The 17,461-nt window shown below is 40.8% G+C and overlaps 1 protein-coding gene across 1 annotated transcript; it reads right to left on the bottom strand.

Annotated features, from left to right (window-relative positions):
• Positions 1 to 14,417: 14,417 nt before the first annotated feature.
• LOC139412692 (uncharacterized) lies at positions 14,418 to 16,021 on the bottom strand. The gene is made up of 2 exons (XM_071159353.1): positions 15,438 to 16,021; positions 14,418 to 15,018 (listed from the first exon to the last, which is right to left on the bottom strand). Exons 1-2 carry the CDS (start codon positions 16,019 to 16,021, stop codon positions 14,661 to 14,663), a joined length of 942 nt encoding a protein of 313 aa, XP_071015454.1. The 3' UTR covers positions 14,418 to 14,660.
• Positions 16,022 to 17,461: the final 1,440 nt, after the last annotated feature.

Below are 17,461 nucleotides of genomic sequence, written 5' to 3'. Positions count from 1 at the left end.
TGCTGTGATTGTGTGCATCCCTAACACGAGGAAAGTAATCACTTAAATATCTGGGCGCAGGACCATAAATACTCCTGTACACCAAACCTAGTCTAATCTGGGACACCCTAGCCTCAACAGGCAGCCAGTTTAGTTCCTGAAAGCAGCTGCTGCCTATGCGAGTACATGGACTCGCCTTCAAAACTACCCTGATCAACTTATTCTGGGCTATCTGGAGCTTCCCCTTCATAAGTTTAGATAAACCGCCAAACCAGGAAGTACTAAGGTTAACAATGGGCCTCACATCCTCGATGACACAAACCTGTCTTCCTCCATTCCCGACCAGTGGGTTTGTCCGCACCTGGTATGTACTGTAGGCTTCAACGCTGACATACCCTGCCGATAACATTCTCTGCCCTCTGAAATAAGTAGTTATTACTCTCTAGGGATAAATTTAATTTATTTTGAAAGGTGTTAAACAGTGGTGTTGTAGATCAGCCTTTTTAAAACTCAGTTTTACTGACCCTTGTCTTGTATCTGCCCTGTCTACTGGTTGTGTATGTAGGCTACCAGAGGCATATTTTAGACAGAGGAGAGAGACAAACATAGTCAAAATTTGATTCTGGTGGTAGGCTGCACAGGAAGGTGAGATTTTGTTTGGTTACTCATTTGTTTTATATTGATGTGAGGACAATAATACATCATACTACAGTATCGATCAATTAACAAGTTTCCAAATGTTATTTTGGAAGACCTTATGGTACATATTGTGAAAGATTAAAGTGACAGTTCACTCCAAATTCAAAGTTGTCAGATTTTACAATTAGACATTTTTAGACCTACCGTTTTCATATCTAGTGGTTTAACTATTTTCCTGAACACTTTTAATGTATTGCCAAACACTAGAAATAAATGACAGATACATTTTTTTAAAACAATGACATTGACACAATCGTTGCTCTGACTTCGGTTGGCCATAAGTGGGAAAGGTTTCCTAAGTTGTTTCATCCTGCTTTTGTCTCTGGCCTCATTATGCCCTATAAATGCCAATACACTGTAACCATTACCTCAATCAATGATCTCAAAGACAGAGTTTGGCCACGCCTCTCCACAACATGAACTGATGAGGCTCCAGTGGCTAGCCAACGACATGAATATTGAAAACAATGGCAACATGAGAATTGATTTTGATCCAACTAGGGGAGACTATGGCATTTATTTATATGGAAATTATTGCCCTGAAAGATCCCTTCTGTTACCTTTTCTGTTGCCAGAAAGCTGAAGTTACTACTCACTAGATCATTTGTCCCCTGAAAGAGGAAGATACTACTCACTAGATCATTTGTCCCCTGAAAGAGGAAGATACTACTCACTGGATCATTTGTCACCTGAAAGAGGAAGATACTACTCACTAGATAATTTGTACCCTAAAAGAGGAAGATACTCCTCACTAGATCATATGTTCCCTGAAATAGGAAGTTAATCCTCACTAGCGATTTCTGCAGGAGGAAATAGAAATCACAATAACGCTACATCCTGAAGATGTCACTGGAATGTTCTTCACCTCATGGCGACATCGAGGAGTTCAGACAGAGAAACAGGGTCAGAGTTCAGTCAGCACTTAGTGAAGTCTACATCACACAGCATTATCACCCAGATGACTACAGAGTAACAGGGTCAGAGGTCAATCAGCACATAGTGAGGTCTACATCACACAGCATTATCACCCATATGACTACAGAGTAACAGGGTCAGAGTTCAATCAGTACATAGTGAGGTCTACATCACACAGCATTATCACCCAGATGAGTACAGGAGGGAGAAGCTGTGATCCAAGCTATACATACTGTGTGGATGTCAACCTCCTAAGAGAAATTGAAATGCCCTCAACCTTTAAGGTGAAACTCCATATTAAGACGTGATTCATGAAAAAAAGTCTGAAGCATCTTGTAAAAAGGACACCTGGTCTGCCACTTTTACTGGCAAATGTACAGTACTGAGTCAGGTAACCAACTGTACAGTACTGAGTCAGGTAACCAACTGTACAGTACTGAGTCAGGTAACCAACTGTACAGTACTGAGTCAGGTAACCAACTGTACAGTACTGAGTCAGGTAACCAACTGTACAGTACTGAGTCAGGTAACCAACTGTACAGTACTGAGTCAGGTAACCAACTGTGCAGTACTGAGTCAGGTAACCAACTGTACAGTACTGAGTCAGGTAACCAACTGTACAGTACTGAGTCAGGTAACCAACTGTACAGTAATGAGTCAGGTTAACAACTGTACAGTACTGAGTCAGGTAACCAACTGTACAGTACTGAGTCAGGTAAACCACCAACTGTACAGTACTGAGTCAGGTAAACCACCAACTGTACAGCACTGAGTCAGGTAAACCAAGTACTGAGTCAGGTAACCAACTGTACAGTACTGAGTCAGGTAACCAACTGTACAGTACTGAGTCAGGTAACCAACTGTACAGTACTGAGTCAGGTAACCAACTGTACAGTACTGAGTCAGGTAACCAACTGTACAGTACTGAGTCAGGTAACCAACTGTGCAGTACTGAGTCAGGTAACCAACTGTACAGTACTGAGTCAGGTAACCAACTGTACAGTACTGAGTCAGGTAACCAACTGTACAGTACTGAGTCAGGTTAACAACTGTACAGTACTGAGTCAGGTAACCAACTGTACAGTACTGAGTCAGGTAAACCACCAACTGTACAGTACTGAGTCAGGTAAACCACCAACTGTACAGCACTGAGTCAGGTAAACCTCCAACTGTACAGTACTGAGTCAGGTAAACAACTGTACAGTACTGAGTCAGGTAACCAACTGTACAGTACTGAGTCAGGTAACCAACTGTACAGTACTGAGTCAGGTTAACAACTGTACAGTACTGAGTCAGGTAACCAACTGTACAGTACTGAGTCAACTGTACAGTACACTGAGTCAGGTAAACCTCCAACTGTACAGTACTGAGTCAGGTAAACAACTGTACAGTACTGAGTCAGGTAACCAACTGTACAGTACTGAGTCAGGTAACCAACTGTACAGTACTGAGTCAGGTTAACAACTGTACAGTACTGAGTCAGGTAACCAACTGTACAGTACTGAGTCAGGTAAACCACCAACTGTACAGTACTGAGTCAGGTAAACCACCAACTGTACAGCACTGAGTCAGGTAAACCTCCAACTGTACAGTACTGAGTCAGGTAAACAACTGTACAGTACTGAGTCAGGTAAACAACTGTACAGTACTGAGTCAGGTAAACCACCAACTGTACAGTACTCCACACGCTCCAGGGGACTCAGGTAAACCACCAAGGCTTTGTGTCATTTAAATTCTGAATGACAGGATGGAGAATGACGACTTCATATTTGAAAACTACGCAATAAGTAAAAGACCAATCCCCAAGAGGCTTTTGGACTAGGATGTAATGGTGCTTCATAAGGATAGTGATGGTGATAGAGTTTATGTATTTTTATTTAACTAGGCAAAGTCAGTTAAGAACAACCCTAACAACCCTAACACTGGGCCAATTGTGCGTCACCCTATGGGACTCCCAATCACAGACGGATGTGATACAGCCTAGAATCGAACCAAGGTCTGTAGTGATGCCTCAGCACTGAGATGCAGTGCTTTAGAAGTTAATTTGCAATCTGAATGCACTATAACCATGCATTGTGCCATAGACCTTTGTGCCACTCGGGAACCCCAGTAGGAGTGAGCTAGACTGTGTCTTGGCTGACAGAGACTCTGGCAACACCTCAGTACCCCTCAACCCTCTAGGTCAGGCTTCATAAAAGTATCATGCTCATCCACTGTCGGGATGGAGGTCTGGAGAGGTTTTAAGTTTCATGATGCCAACAGAGAGAATCCTGCTGATAATAACAGCTATGATGCCAGTCTGCAGCTCTCCGTAAAGGATGGAAAGGCCTGAGCTCGCCTGTATGTGACGAAGTCCTTCACTGACTGGAAGGAGAAGTTAAATAACTCCTGGGTTGGGTTCAACTCTTCCCTTAATAAATCCATGCTCTACTATAATACCTGGCAATGGGCAGTGTCTTTTCCTAAAGAAAAACAATCAGATTTTGGAGGGCTTAGCTGAATATAACGTCTATATCTAGTATAGTCATCGCTCCTGTGGTCCCGGTCTGATTTATGCTGCAGAGTAGATCCAGTGAAATAGCCCTACTATGCCTTGCGAGAGAGTTGTGCTCAGACAAATCATATCATAAAGGGATTATAGATGAGCTGTAGTGACAGTAGGAATTGACAGTGAAATCACCCTGTCATGTACAATGCATCAACAATTTACACAATAATACTGCTATTTACATTTTTTTAGTGTTAGCATTGTGTTGTACGTTATTTGGTTCTTAGATGTGCTTCTTCTGCCTTTCAGTTTTATGTATTATTACACTGTTTCATATTTATTACGCAACGTTGATAATCTAGCTGATAACGGACCTCTTGTCAGTGTTTGTTTCATTTCTACACCCTGCTTGTACTTTTTATTGATTGATTTTGCTAATCTGTGTGAAATGTGAAAGAAAGAGAGACAGTTCTCGCTATCTGGCCAATCAAATTGGGGGAAAAAATAAACTCTTGTGAACAGTCAAGTTTGACTCATCCTCAACATAATGAAAAGCTGACTGGTTCTGGAGCTGGTCAATGCAGATTTATTGATATCAGTCAATGAAATTGTTCAATTTTGAGCTTGATGCTTTTGCCGATGAGTGTCAAGTATTTACATACTGTATCAGACAAGGTTTTGAAAGAAGCCACCCAAAGACAAACAAACAAACAAGTAAACAAACACACACACAGAGCAATGATTACAGCATCAACGGTGGTTATGATTAGCATTAGCATAGCATGCATTAATAATCTAAACGCTGCATTCACCTTTCTAGATCACTTCAGATATTATGATATGTGAAGTGAAATAGAATGATATAACATCTCTGGAGAGACCATTATGGGGGATTGTGTGTAGATTGTTTTAAGAAAAAACAAAGAATTTAATCAATTTTGAGAATAAGTCTGTAACATAACAACATGTAGAAAAAGTGAAAGGGTCTGAATACTTTCTGAATGCACTTTAACCAGATACATAAACAGCCGTCTATGGTCTAGCTACCAGTATAGGGACCAACCTATTCCACATGGTAGGGTACTAGGGGCCTTTTGGTAGGGCACGCAAACCATAGTTGGCTGTTCATCCTGCTGGAAGCATGCATTGTCGAACCAGAGCCAAGGCATGGTCAATCCGTATAGGACCTTTTCAATCTCAAATGGCAGTGATCCTTTGGCACGTGTTGGGGGCGATGAAACAACAAAGCCCCATTCAATGAAAGGAAGTGGAGTGGGCGGCGGAGCCATTTGCATGTCGAGCTTGGCAAAAGGGGGCATGAATTGTTGACACCCAAACTCATTGTGATGCACTCGAGACTTCTTGACCAACATTATCAACATTATTATTACAATTTGTAGTCAATTTTGACATTAGAATACATGTTTCTGACTCATATCGATTATTTGGTTTTTAGGGGCCGTAGTTCATTAAGTGAAATATTAGCTTGATCTAGAGTTTATTACAGTATGGCAAATCTAATTAAGTTCATTTTCAATAATAGCGTTTCACGTGATTTTTGAATGACTACCTCATCTCCATATACCCCAACACATACAAGTATCTGTTAGGTCCCTCAGTCAAGTAGTGCATTTCAAACACACTTTCAACCACAAAGACCAGGGAGATTTTCCAATGCCTCGCAACGAAGGACACCTATTGGTAGATTGGTAAACAATATATATATAACAGACATTGAATATCCCTTTGAGCATGGTGAAGTTAATAATTACACTTTGGATGGTGTATCAATACACCCAGTCACTAGAGAGATACAGTCGTCCTTCTCTCTTATTGGCCGGAGAGGAAGGAAACCCTTCTGGGATTTCACCATGAAGCCAATGTATGACTTTATTACAGCTACAGAGTTTAATGGCTGTTATAAGAAAAAGCTGGGGATGGATCAACAACATTGTAGTTACTCCACAATACTGACCTAAATGACAGAGTGAAAAGAAGGAAGCCAGTACTGAATACAACATATTCCATAACATGCATCCTGTTTGCACTAAAGTAAAATTGCAACAAAAAAAATTGAAGAAATTGTATTTTTTGTACTGAATAGAAAGCATTATGTTTGGGGCAAATCCAACTGAAGACATCACTGAGTACTACTATTCTTAGCATGGTCGCTGAATCATGTTATGGCTATTCTTGTAATCATTAAGGACTATGGTCTTTCTATATACAAGCATACCAGTGAGGATTTCCTACACTGGACAACTTGTTACAGCTGTTGACAAGTCATTGATAATAATCTACCAAATTTTGTCATGTCATTACATTAAGATATAAAGGGGATCATAGCTATATTCAAGAGTTTAACCATTTCAAATTCACGAGTTTCACCATTTCTCATGGTTGGTGTCTTGACGTACTTGTCCAAAATCATGTTACATAAAACATCATTTTTCTTTCCTTGTATTTATGGCAGTGTAAGTTGTTGTTAAATCCAGGGGCACAACTTCGGTTTTAGAAGTGGGGGGGGACATCATTTCATTTTTTAAAATTATTTCTGTCGGATTAACACGGCATGGTCGTAAAGCACACCGTTGCCTCATTTTGTATCACATTGTTCTTTATACAGATATCAGAAATGGATTGTAACTGCTGGAAATGCTGCTGCAAGGCTGCTGCTGCAAAGCTGCTGCTGCAAGGCAGCTCTTTAGTTTGGTCTAAAAAATACTGTATATGCCAATGCCCCTGGGCAGTGATTGGGGACATTGCCCTGTGTAAGGTGTTTTCTTTCGGATAGGACGTTAAAAGTCTGTCCTGACTCTCTGTCATCACTGAAGATCCCACGGCACTTATCGTAAGAGTAGGGGTGTTAACCCCGGTGTCCTGGCTAAATTCCCAATCGGGTCCTCATACCATCATGGTGACCTAATCATCCCCAACTTCAAAACGGCTCATTCATCCCCCCTCCTCTCCACTGTAACTGTCCCCCGGGTCGTTGCTGAGAATGTGCTCTCAGTCAACTTACCTGGTAAAATAATAACAATTGTTCAGCAGTCTTATGGCTTGGGGGTATTTGTACTTGTATTTATTAAAGATCCCTATTAGCTGCTGCCAAAACAGCAGCTGCTCTTCCCGGTATAAGCTGTTTTGGAGCCTTTTTGTCCCATACTTGGCGCTCGATACAGCATGCCGTGCGGTGGCAGAGAGAACAGTTTATGACTAGGGTGGCTGGAGTGCTTGACAATTTTTGGGGGCCTTCCTCTGATACCACCTGGTATAGAGGTCCTGGATGGCAGGAAGTTCAGCACCATACGCACTACCCAGTTTTTCCTGGATCCACGTTGAATCTAATAATTGATGTTGATAGTCTGTTGTTTCCTGCTTGATTTACAGCAAGACAGAGAAAGCATCAAGGTAATGAGTTTATGTTTTCATATGTTTTCTTGCCTTGGATTGGAGACCTACTTTTCTGTGCATAGTTTGTGTAGGATAGACTATTGTGCAACACCCGACTTATAAATGTTTCTGGATATAATGACAACAAATGACATGGTCTACTGGGCTTCTCGATATGATCTGGTAATGAAATAGCATGACAAATAACCTTTTGTTTCCCTTGTTAGAACGTTTTAACACTGGTGCAGAGGAACAGAATACCAATTCATAAAGATCCATCCATACACTATGGACTTTTAAGATAAACCATCAGAAACAAAAACACTTCTGATGGTTTATCTTAAAAGTCCATATGAAAACATAAACTCTTTAAATGCTTTAAAACTGCACCGGCTTAAAGAAAGGATAATTGTTTCATTGAATGTTACTTTTGGAAATCAATTTGATTCCTTCTACGGTTTTCTCCCTATTGATGAGATGTATTTGAGATCATTTTTTTAGTTTTTCCGTGTTATAATCGTGTGTATATTTTGTTTTCGTGTATTTTCACGAGGACCACAATGGAAATACGTGATCATATCAAATGTAGTTGTACTGCCATTGATAAAAGATTGTTCAACTATTTTAGCTGAACAACATACCAGTGTTTTTTTATTTAGTTATAGTCTTAAAACACATTTTAGTCATTTCATTTTAGTCTTAGTCACATTTTAGTCATTTCATTTTAGTCTTAGTCATATTTTAGTCATTTCATTTTAGTCTTAGTCACATTTTTGTCATTTCATTTTAGTCTTAGTCACATTTCAGGCAACTAAAACTAGAACAGTTCGGTCTAGTTTTAGTCGCAGATATTTTTTGTCACATAATAGTCAGTGCATTTTATTCTATATATTAAATAATGAATATGTAGGCTACTTCTAACTTCCATCATGTGAACCTTCTGTTCAGAAAGTATTCATACCCTTGTCTTATTCCACATGTTGGTACTGCCTGAATTAAAAACGGATGAAAGAGATTTTTTTCTCTCACCCATGATGACAAAGTGACAACATGTTTTAAGACATTTTTGCACATTTATTGAAAATAATAAACAGAAACATCATATTTTACGCAAATGAACTTAATTAGATTTGCCATACTGTAATGAACTTTAGATCAAGCTAATATTTCACTTAATGAACTACTGCCCCTAAAAACCAAATAATCGATATGAGTCAGAAACATGTATTCTAATGTCAAAATTGACTACAAATTGTAATAATAATGTTGATAATGTTGGTCAAGAAGTCTCGTCTAAAACCTAGTTTGTAACCTGAGTGCATCACAATGAGTTTGGGTGTCAACAATTCATGCCCCCTTTTGCCAAGCTCGACATGCAAATCACTCCGCCGCCCACTCCACTTCCTTTCATTGAATGGGGCTTTGTTGTTTCATCGCCCCCAACACGTGCCAAAGGATCACTGCCATTTGAGATTGAAAAGGTCCTATACGGATTGACCATGCCTTGGCTCTTGTTCGACAATGCATGTTTCCAGCAGGATGAACAGCCAACTATGGTTTGCGTGCCCTGCCAAAAGGCCCCTAGTACCCTACCATGTGGAATAGGTTGGTCCCTATACTGGTAGCTAGACCATAGATGGCTGTTTATGTATCTGGTTACAGTGCATTCAGAAAGTATTCAGACCCTTTCACTTTTTCTACATGTTGTTACGTTACAGACTTATTCTCAAAATTGATTAAATTCTTTGTTTTTTTCTTAAATCAATCTACACACAATCCCCCATAATGGTCTCTCCAGAGATCTTATATCATTCTATTTCACTTCACATATCATAATATCTGAAGTGATCTAGAAAGGAGAATGCAGCGTTTAGATTATTAATGCATGCTATGCTAATGCTAATCATAATATCTGAAGTGATCTAGAAAGGAGAATGCAGCGTTTAGATTATTAATGCATGCTATGCTAATGCTAATCATAATATCTGAAGTGATCTAGAAAGGTGAATGCAGCGTTTAGATTATTAATGCATGCTATGCTAATGCTAATCATAACCACCGTTGATGCTGTAATCATTGCTCTGTGTGTGTGTTTGTTTACTTGTTTGTTTGTTTGTCTTTGGGTGGCTTCTTTCAAAATCTTGTCTGATACAGTATATAAATACTTGACACTCATCGGCAAAAGCGTCAAGCTCAAAATTGAACAATTTCATTGACTGAATTCAATAAATATGCATTGACCAGCTCCAGAACCAGTCAGCTTTTCATTATGTTGAGGATGAGTCAAACTTGACTGTTCACAAGTGTTTATTTTTTTCCCCCATTTGATTGACCAGATAGCGAGAACTGTCTCTCTTTCTTTCACATTTCACACAGATTAGCAAAATCAATCAATAAAAAGTACAAGCAGGGTGTAGAAATGAAACAAACACTGACAAGAGGTAATTACACAGTCCGTTATCAGCTACATTATCAACGTTGCGTAATCAATATGAAACAGGATACCGTGTAATAATATATAAAACTGAAAGGCAGAAGAAGCACATCTAAGAACCAAATAATGTACAACACAATGCTAACACTAAAAAATTTAAATAACTGTATTATTGTGTAAATTGTTGATGCATTGTACATGACAGGGTGATTTCTCTGTCAATTCCTACTGTCACAGCTCATCTATAATCCCTTTACGATATGATTTGTCTGAGCACAACTCTCTCGCAAGGCATAGTAGGGCTATTTCACTGGATCTACTCTGCAGCATAAATCAGACCGGGACCACAGGAGCGATGACTATACTAGATATAGACGTTATATTCAGCTAAGCCCTCCAAAATCTGATTGTTTTTCTTTAGGAAAAGACACTGCCCATTGCCAGGTATTATAGTAGAGCATGGATTTATTAAGGGAAGAGTTGAACCCAACCCAGGAGTTATTTAACTTCTCCTTCCAGTCAGTGAAGGACTTCGTCACATACAGGCGAGCTCAGGCCTTTCCATCCTTTTCGAAGAGCTGCAGACTGGCATCATAGCTGTTATTATCAGCAGGATTCTCTCTGTTGGCATCATGAAACTTAAAACCTCTCCAGACCTCCTTCCCGACAGTGGTTGAGCATGATACTTTTATGAAGCCTGACCTAGAGGGTTGAGGGGTACTGAGGTGTTGCCAGAGTCTCTGTCAGCCAAGACACAGTCTAGCTCACTCCTACTGGGGTTCCCGAGTGGCACAAAGGTCTAAGGCACAATGCATGGTTCTAGTGCATTCAGAATGCAAATTAACTTGTAAAGCACTGCATCTCAGTGCTGAGGCATCACTACAGACCTTGGTTCGATTCCAAGCTGTATCACATCCGTCTGTGATTGGGATAGGGCGGCGCACAATTGGCCCAGGGTTAGGGTTTGGCCGGGGTGGGGCTGTCATTGTAAATAAGAATTTGTTCTTAACTGACTTGCCTAGTTAAATAAAAATAGATAAACTCTATCACCATCACTATCCTCATGAAGCACCTTGGGGATCCAGATGATCCTGGCTTTTACTTCTTGCGTAGTTTTCAAATATGAAGTCGTCATTCTCCATCCTGTCATTAAGAATTTAAATGACACAAAGCCTTGGTGGTTTACCTGAGTCCCCTGGAGCGTGTGGAGTACTGTACAGTTGGTGGTTTACCTGACTCAGTACTGTACAGTTGGAGGTTTACCTGACTCAGTACTGTACAGTTGGAGGTTTACCTAACTCAGTGCTATACAGTTGGTGGTTTACCTGACTCAGTACTGTACAGTTGGAGGTTTACCTGACTCAGTACTATACAGTTGGTGGTTTACCTGACTCAGTACTGTACAGTTGGAGGTTTACCTGACTCAGTACTGTACAGTTGGTTACCTAACTCAGTACTGCACAGTTGGATGTTTACCTGACTCAGTACTGCACAGTTTGATGTTTACCTGACTCAGTAGTGTACAGTTGGTGGTTTACCTGACTCAGTACTGTACAGTTGGTGGTTTCTCTGACTCAGTACTGTACAGTTGTTTACCTGACTCAGTACTGTACAGTTGTTTACCTGACTCAGTACTGCACAGTTTTTTACCTGACTCAGTACTGTACAGTTGTTTACCTGACTCAGTACTGTACAATTGTTTACCTGACTCAGTACTGTACAGTTGTTTACCTGACTCAATACTGTACAGTTGGTGGTTTACCTGACTCAGTACTGTACAGTTGTATACCTGACTCAATACTGTACAGTTGGTGGTTTACCTGACTCAGTACTGTACAGTTGTTTACCTGACTCAATACTTTACAGTTGGTGGGTTACCTGACTCAGTACTGTACAGAGGTTTACCTGACTCAGTACTGTACAATTGGTTACCTGACTCAGTACTGTACATTTGGTTACCTGACTCAGGACTGTACAGTTGGTTACCTGACTCAGTACTGTACAGAGGTTTACCTGACTCAGTACTGTACAGTGGTTTACCTGACTCAGTACTGTACAGTTGGTTACCTGACTCAGTACTGTACAGTTTGTTACCTGACTCAGTACTGTACAGTTGGTTACCTGACTCAGTACTGTACAGTTGGTTACCTGACTCAGTACTGTACAGTTGGTTATCTGACTCAGTACTGTACAGTTGGTTACCTGACTCAGTACTGTACATTTGCCAGTAAAAGTGGCAGACCAGGTGTCCTCCAGGTTTTTACAAGATGCTTCAGACTTTTTTTCATGAATCACGTCTTTATATGGAGTTTCACCTTAAAGGTTGAGGGCATTTCAATTTCTCTCAGGAGGTTGACATCCACACAGTATGTATAGCTTGGATCACAGCTTCTCCCTCCTGTACTCATCTGGGTGATAATGCTGTGTGATGTAGACCTCACTATGTGCTGATTGACCTCTGACCCTGTTACTCTGTAGTCATCTGGGTGATAATGCTGTGTGATGTAGACCTCACTATGTACTGATTGAACTCTGACCCTGTTACTCTGTAGTCATCTGGGTGATAATGCTGTGTGATGCAGACCTCACTATGTGCTGATTGAACTCTGACTCTGTTACTCTGTAGTCAGCTGGGTGATAATGCTGTGTGATGTAGACTTCACTAAGTGCTGACTGAACTCTGACCCTGTTTCTCTGTCTAAACTCCTCGATGTCGCCATGAGGTGAAGAACATTCCAGTGACATCTTCAGGATGAAGCGTTATTGTGATTTCTATTTCCTCCAGCAGAAATCCCTAGTGAGTAGTAACTTCCTCTTTCAGGGGACACCCTTCCTAGTGAGTAGTAACTTCCTCTTTCACGGGACAAATGGTCTAGTGAGTAGTAGCTTCCTCTTTCAGGGGACACACTTCCTAGTGAGTAGTATCTTCCTCTTTCAGTGGACAAATGGTCTAGTGAGTAGCATCTTCCTCTTTCAGTGGACAAATGGTCTAGTGAGTAGCATCTTCCTCTTTCAGTGGACAAATGGTCTAGTGAGGAGTAACTTCCTCTTTCACACAAATTATCTACTGAGGAGTAACTTCCTCTTTCGGGGGACACATTCCCTAGTGAGTAGTAACTTCCTCTTCCAGGGGACACATTCCTTAGAGAATAGTAACTTCCGCTTTCACAGGACAAATGATCTAGTGAGTAGTAACTTCCTCTTTCAGGGGACAAGTTCTCTAGTGAGTAGTAACTTCAGCTTTCTGGCAACAGAAAAGGTAACAGAAGGGATCTTTCAGGGCAATAATTTCCATATAAATAAATGCCATAGTCTCCCCTAGTTGGATCAAAATCAATTCTCATGTTGCCATTGTTTTCAATATTCATGTCGTTGGCTAGCCACTGGAGCCTCATCAGTTCATGTTGTGGAGAGGTGTGGTCAAACTCTGTCTTTGAGATCATTTATTGAGGTAATGGTTACAGTGTATTGGCATTTATAGGGCATAATGAGGCCAGAGACAAAAGCAGGATGAAACAACTTAGGAAACCTTTTCCACTTATGGCCAATCTAAGTCAGAACAACGATTGTGTCAATGTTTGTACCTTCAGAAATGTTTAAATTTTTTTGATCTGTAATTGATTTCTAGTGTTTGACAATACATTAAAAGTGTTCAGGAACATAGTTAAACCACTGGATATGAAAACGTTAGCTCTAAATATGTCAGAAAAGTTCTGACAACTTTGAATTTGGAGTGAACTGTCACTTTAATCTGTCACAATATGTACCATAAGGTCTTCCAAAATAACATTTGGAAACTTGTTAATTGATCGATACTGTAGTATGATGTATTATTGTCCTCACATCAATATAAAACAAATGAGTAACCAAACAAAATCTCACCTTCCTGTGCAGCCTACCACCAGAATCAAATTTTGACTGTGTATGTCTCTCTCCTCTGTCTAAAATATGCCTCTGGTAGCCTACATACACAACCAGTAGACAGGGCAGATACAAGACAAAGGCTTGAGTTTTAAAAAGGCTGATCTACAACATCACTTGGTAACTCATGTTTCAAAAGAAATTAAACTTATCCCTAGAGAGTAGTAACTACTTATTTCAGAGGGCAGAGAATGTTATCGGCAGGGTATGTCAGCGTTGAAGCGTACATGACATACCAGGTGCGGACAAACCCACTGGTCGGGAATGGAGGAAGACAGGTTTGTGTCATCGAGGATGTGAGGCCCATTGTTAACCTTAGTACTTCCTGGTTTGGCGGCTTATCTAAACTTATGAAGGGGAAGCTCTTTAGTAACGAACACGAAGGGTAAAGATGAAAACTGACTGACTATGGACATTAGTCAACAATCAGCGTGACCGGCTAGCATTATCTCACCCTTGCACTCAGACCCTCTTCTAAGTGCTCAAGATTATTTGATTTTCACAGCTTTTTATTGTGTTTTCACTTCAATTTCCTCAATAGTTTATTGAGGACAGATTCTTTATATTTTTATTTTTACACTCTGCACAGATAAGCAATTCAAATCAATCAATAAAAAGGACAAGCAGGGTTCAGAAATGACAAACAAAAATGGACGGAGACAATTACACAATTAGATATCAATGATAATATCAATGGCATATGTAATCAATACGAAACAGGATGAAAAATCCCATAGATAATAATCCATTAATAATAAGCAGAGGATGGGCATGTAAGAACCCGGCTAAACACAATGGACAAAAGCACGTACCAGTAAAAAGTTGTGTGCTTTAAATTGCTGATGTATGTACCTCCCAGGGTGGAGTGCGTGCCTTTTCACCCCCAAATTTCTCCAGCATGAATCGGGCCTGGACCCCAGGAGACATGGGCATACTAGACCTGTACACATAGACGTCATACTCAGGTATATCTTTCCAATCTGAGCGGCTTTCCTCAGAAAACTTCACAGCCCATTGCCATTGGTAGGTATTATATTCATTGGTGTTGTTTTTTTCTGAAGAGTAAAACCCAACCCAGGAGTTATTAAACTTCTCCTTCCAGTCAGTGAAGGACTTTTTCACATACAGGCGAGCACAGGCCTTTCCATCCTTTACGAAGAGCTGCAGACTGGCGTTAGGCTTATAGCCGCTTATATAAACAGGAATCTCTCTGTTTGCATCATGAATCTCAGGACTCCTATGTATTTCCTCCCCAGATGTGTTGTAAATCCCGCATAATACAAAAAAACACATTGATTTGTGCGGATGAAGCCTGGCCTGGTGACCAGGGTTGAGGGGTACTGAGGTGTCAAAGGACCCAGAGGCACCATCTATGACTGAGGAAAAGTCTAGCATGTCCGTACTGTCATTGTTCTTTTAAAGCGCCCAAATCACACCCTTGTCCAAAAGGCTCCTGGGGATACCACTGAAGGTGTTTCTGGCACCTCCTCTATTTGTGGTTTTACCTCAAGCTTTATCGATTTAGTTTCATCATCCTGCATGCGATGCTGGCTTTCCATGGTAATAAACACTTGCTGTATATATGAGACCTTGGGACGTGCCAAGTACAATGCAATTGCCAAAAGAAGTGCCAGCCCAGGTGTGTGTGTCCAGATGTTCTCCACGCTGTTGTCGTTGATCTTGAGGCTGAAACTGACAGGGTATGTATTGTCTGGATCATAGACACTTCCTCTGTTTTCATTTGGCGGGTAATGCTGTGTGATGTAGACCTCATCTACAATGAACTGATTGGATCCTTCCTCCCTAACTCTGATAATGACTCTGTCTCTGTTTCTCTCAGGTATCCATGAGTTGTAGAAGCTTTGAGTGACATAATCAGGAAGTGCCGTAGCGCCATTATAGTTGTAATTTCCATCAATATTCCCTAATGAGTAGTAACTTCCACTTTCAGAGGGCAGAAAAGGTAATGGGCGGGGTCTGTCAGCGTTTCCATAGAAATTAAAGCCATAGTCTCCCCTACTTGGGTTGAATTTGAGTCTCATGTTGCCGTTGTTGTCATTGTGAATGTTGTTGGCTAGCCAGTGGAGCAGCACCAGGCCATGTCGAGGAAAAGTGTGGCCAAACTCTATGCCCGTGATGTCATGTATTGAAATAAGGGTTTGTTTGATATTGGATACTGAAGCCAGAGACATAAACAGGATGAAACAACCTAGGAAGCCCTTTCAACCCATGGCCAACCTAAGACAAAGAGAAACATTTGCTCTTTAATAAAAAATGATTTTTTTTTAAAGACAACTGGACACATTAATTCAGAAATAGATGCCCATTTCTAGTGGTTGGCAATAAGTTAAATGTTTTCAGCATCCAAAAAACAAAATATTTCCCGTGAACAGCAATGACAGGGGTTCACAGGATGACAGAAAAGACAAAAGATCAGATGATAACAAAGCAAGCACTCTATCATGTAGGAATGATCTTCCTTTACATGCAATCAGTGAAAGCATTGCCATGTTTACCTCTCAATGTGATTTTCTGGATTTTTTTTCCTCATTTTGTCTGTCATAGTTGAAGTGTACCTATGATGAAAATTACAGGCCTCTCTCATCTTTTTAAGTGGGAGAACTTGCACAATTGGTGGCTGACTAAATAGTTTTTTGCCCCACTGTAGGTCTCTAGCAGTTTGGGTCAAGAGTTTCCCCCCCTTTGAAGAGGGTGATGACCGCAGCTGCTTTCCAATCTTTGGGAATCTCAGACGTCAGTAATAGGGGTGGCAACAATTTCGGCAGATCATTTTAGAAAGAAAGGGTCCAGATTGTCTAGCCCGGCTGATTTGTAGGGGTCCAGATTTTGCAGCTCTTTCAGAACATCAGCTGACTGGATTTGGGAGAAGGCGAAATGGGGAAGGCTTGGGCCGAGGTGCTGTAGGGGTGCAGTGTTGTTGACCGGGGTAGCCAGGTGGAAAGCATGGCCAGCCGTAGAAAAATGCTTATTGAAATTCTCAATTATAGTGGATTTATCAGTGGGGACAGTGTTTGCTATATTCAGTGCAGTGGGCAGCTGGGAGTAGGTGTTCTTATTCTCCATGGACTTTACAGTGTCCCATAACTTTTTTGAGTTTGTGTTGCAGGAAGCAAATTTCTGCTTGAAAAAGCTAGCCTTGGCTTTTCTAACTGCCTGTGTATATTGGTTTCTAGCTTTCCTGAAAAGTTACATATCACGGGGGCTGTTCGATGCTAATGCAGAACGCCATAGGATGTTTTTGTGTTGGTTAAGGGCAGTCAGGTCTGGAGAGAACCAAGGGCTATATCTGTTCCTGGTTCAACATTTTTTTAATGGGGCATGCTTATTTAAGATGGTGAGGAAGTCATTTAAAAAAAAATAACCAGGCATCCTCTACTGACGGGATGAGATCAACATCCTTCCAGAATACCCCGTCCAGGTCAATTAGAAAGGCCTGCTTGCTGAAGTGTTTCAGGGAGCGTTTAACAGTAATGAGTGGAGGTTGTTTGACCACTGACCCATTATGGATGCAGGCAATGAGGCAGTGATCGCTGAGATCTTGGTTGAAAACAGCAGAGGTGCATTTAGAGGGCAAGTTGGTTAGGATGATATCTATGAGGGTGCCCATGTTT

The sequence above is a fragment of the Oncorhynchus clarkii genome, chromosome 7 (genome assembly GCF_045791955.1).
Source record: "Oncorhynchus clarkii lewisi isolate Uvic-CL-2024 chromosome 7, UVic_Ocla_1.0, whole genome shotgun sequence".
Taxonomy (NCBI): domain Eukaryota; kingdom Metazoa; phylum Chordata; class Actinopteri; order Salmoniformes; family Salmonidae; genus Oncorhynchus; species Oncorhynchus clarkii.
The sequence above is the reverse complement of the archived record's forward strand: the minus strand, read 5'-3'. Positions and strand labels throughout refer to the sequence as shown.

What these genes read in the sequence shown, in the direction of transcription:
- LOC139412692 (XM_071159353.1), bottom strand. Translation starts at nt 16,021, where the DNA reads ATGTCTCTGGCTTCAGTATCCAATATCAAACAAACCCTTATTTCAATA. An exon ending in CTTCTTTTGGCAATTGCATT is followed by an intron (nt 15,019 to 15,437) that starts GTACTTGGCACG and finishes TGTTTATATAAG; the next exon opens with CGGCTATAAGCCTAACGCCA.